At 34.2% G+C, this 3301-nt stretch overlaps 1 protein-coding gene across 1 annotated transcript in view; it reads left to right on the top strand.

The window, feature by feature from the left end:
* The first annotated feature begins 2552 nt into the window (after nt 1-2552).
* LOC18048841 overlaps nt 2553-3301 on the top strand; it is a 4164-nt gene continuing 3415 nt past the window's right edge. Inside the window, exons 1-2 of the mRNA XM_006441276.2 lie at nt 2553-2858; nt 2975-3057. Coding sequence (XP_006441339.2) covers nt 2687-2858; nt 2975-3057 — 255 coding nt within the window. The 5' untranslated portion in view covers nt 2553-2686. The remainder of the gene's footprint in view (nt 2859-2974; nt 3058-3301) is intronic.

Below are 3301 nucleotides of genomic sequence, written 5' to 3'. Positions count from 1 at the left end.
GATCCAATTTGTAGGCATTGTCATTGATCCGTGAAACCACTTGAAATGGACCATCTCCCCTTGGAAGCAACTTGGAACGCCTTTGTGCTGGGAACCTCTTCTTTCTCATATGCACCCACACCCAATCTCCAGGCTAAAAAACCACTTGCTTACGTCCTTTGTTGGCTTGAGTAGCATATTGTTCAGTTCTCCTTTCTCTGTGTTGTCGCGTTCTCTCATGCAATTGCTTGACAAATTCAGCTTTCTTTTTACCATCCATAATAGCACGCTCATCAATAGGTAAAGGTAATAAATCCAAAGGAGTTAATGGATTAAAACCATATACAATCTCAAATGGTGAAAATTTAGCAGCTGAATGGACAGTTCTATTGTAAGCAAATTCAACATGTGGCAGACATTCTTCCTAAGTTTTCAAGTTCTTTTGAATAATGGCACGCAACAAAGTAGACAGAGTTGATTGTTACACCACTACATCGAGACATATCTTTAACTTTGAAAAAATCCTCAATTTTTCAATGGCTGCACCAAAGCTGATCAAATGGTTGTATAAAGGAAATCTTCCACATTGTTGCGGTCTGTAAACATTAGAAGTACTTAGGGCAGCCATCTATAATAGGAAGAAACAAGAGAACCTTTTTCGATATTAGCAAAGTTTTTAGTTGGTAGCATCAAAATCTTTTCCAATAAGGGCTAGGATGTCTTTATGAAGGCTGTTGCTCAAGTCATTCAAGCCTATACCATGGGTGTATTTAATATTCCAATGGGATTGTATGATAATTTCTAAAAGGGAATAGCTAAGTTTTGGAGAGGCTCTAAAGACGAAAGTAGAGGTGCAATGAAATTTAAAGATTTCTCATGTTTTAATCAAGCCCTGGTAGCTAATTCTATAGTTTATAGATTCTCTTATATCTAAAGTTTTGCAAGCAAGATAGTTTAAGTAATCAAATTTCTTGCGTACTAAACTAGCGTTTAACTCTTATTCATTTGAAGAAGCATTCTGTAGGGAAAGCAAGTTATTCACAAAGGCTAGATATAGAATTGGGACTGGTGATAAGAGTGCAAGTTTATAATAGCAATTGAATCCCAAGATACTGTTGTATTTGAGTAAAATTAGGTTCAGTAATAAGTGGAATAAGTCAGAGATTTACTAGTATTTCATAAGGGATGATGCAGATTTGATTGTGACTATTCTTCTTCCAAGAAATCCTAAAGTGGACCAAGTGTTTTGGCATTGCAATAGGCCAAGTGGTTATTCAGTAAAAAGAAGCAATTAGATTACTCAAAAGATTAACTTTCATAATTCTCCTAGTTGTTTTGATAATACATCAGATGCCTGGACCCTTGTCTTACAATCCAAAGTTAAAAACTTTGCGTGGAGTTGTTCAAAATCTACTATCAATAACTAAAAATCTTGAGTACAAGAAAGTGCTCCCAGATCTATATGCTAGTCATATGCCAGCTATGTAAAAGAAAGATGGAAAACAATGCTTTATTGGATTGTCAGTTATCTCATGAGATTTGGAAGATGGTTCCTTTTGGTAATAAGATTCAAAATCTTGCAGAGCAATTATGTTAATTGTGTTGCAGGCTAAGTCTAAGAATTTGAGGATGGTAGAAATTGAACTATTAGTTGTTTTTTGGTCATCTTGGCATGCAAGGAACCTTTTTCTTTTTGAAAGCAAGAAGGTGAACCCTATGACTTTTGTGGCAAAAGATGAAGCTATCTTAAATTCTTTTAAGGGAGTTAAAATTCCAAGTTCAAATCACTTGGAGAATTAAACGGTGATACAACAATAGGTGTGACATTCTCCTCTAAGAGATTGGTTTGAAGTCAATGTGGATGATGCAACCAATTTAGGAAAACAACTTGCTGTTTTGGGAGTTGTTGCGAGAGATTCTGAGGGGATTATATAGATACTGGCAATAGACTTTAAAGTTCTATGGGAATATAATTTGTAGAGGCTAAAGTATTGATTCCCAAGGGATCTCCAAGGGATCTCAGATTTAGTTAACAATGGAAAAGGCAACAGAACAACAATTATTTTTGAAAATGCAAGATGAACTAAAAGTTTTTGATGATTTAAAGTCTAATATTCTCATAAACTTGGTAATATTAATGCCAACTCTTTTGCATTAATTGCTTGAGTATGAAAGTCTGCTATGTGGGCCAATGAATGATTTTGTTTTTATTTAAAATTTAAATAATAAATTTAATTAAAAATAAATAAATAATATATAAAATGTTAATAATTATAAAAAATTAATTTTAATATAAATAATAATGTAAATGTTATTATAACTAATACAATGGGCACTTCACCAAATAAGATATTGCATTATAACTTAATGTAATATAATGCTATATAATCCAAATACACCATAATATAATATAATATAATTTTAAAGCAATAAGTCCTAATACAATTAGGTGTGCCAAATAGCAAATACACGGCACTCGCCGGTAAACATCCTATACTAATAACGCTGTTTTCCGCAAATTGTGTATATTTTACATTTACTTGTAAATACCCCATACCCGGAGGGCGCGGTCTTAAATGTTACCCTCACAAATCTATAGGGTAGTGCATTTACCTTCGGCAATAAGCCAAGTATCCGATCAGAGTGAAAAAGGAAAGCGAAAATACAGAACCCATTCATTGATCATTTCACAAAACCAACGGGACGAATGGCGCTGCAGTGGTTAATACTTGCTTATGCGGTGGCAGCAGAGGCCGCGATAGCCATTCTCTTGACAATTCCCTCACCTAAGCTCTTAAAGAATCGTTTGGTTTCCCTTGTCTCTCTCATTCTCCAACCAGCCCTCTTTATAGTTCCCTTTGCCGGTTTCCAGCTCCTCGGTACCCAGTTGTTTTTCCTTTGTTTTTTAATATAATTTTCTATTATTTTTTTCATTTTTATTCAGGGTTGACGATTTTCTTGATTTGAGGACTTGGTTATGGCTGTATTTGTGCAGATATCTATTGGAAGAGCGAGCATCGCTTGATGTGCACTTCTGAGATCTGCACGGCTGCTGAGAGAGATCGATATGAGAAGTCCGTAAGTGTTTCTCTAATTTGCTTATTTATGATTTTATTTTAAAAAATAAAAATTTATGGAATTATCAATTTATGCAGTTGGATGTAATTGCTATGATTTTTCCCTTATTAAAAATGCTAAAAATTCCTAAAATTTGCTAGGATGTGAGTAGCTTGCAAAAGCTTTTTTTTTTTCATTTTAATAATTTGTCTTGAAGAACAATTGATTAATAGTTGTCAAGATACGTTGTCCGCAAGCCCGAACA

This window comes from Citrus clementina, unplaced genomic scaffold (assembly GCF_000493195.1).
Source record: "Citrus clementina cultivar Clemenules unplaced genomic scaffold, Citrus_clementina_v1.0 scaffold_3, whole genome shotgun sequence".
In the NCBI taxonomy this organism is placed as follows: Eukaryota; Viridiplantae; Streptophyta; class Magnoliopsida; order Sapindales; family Rutaceae; genus Citrus; species Citrus x clementina.
This window is presented reverse-complemented; position numbering and strand designations above follow the sequence as displayed.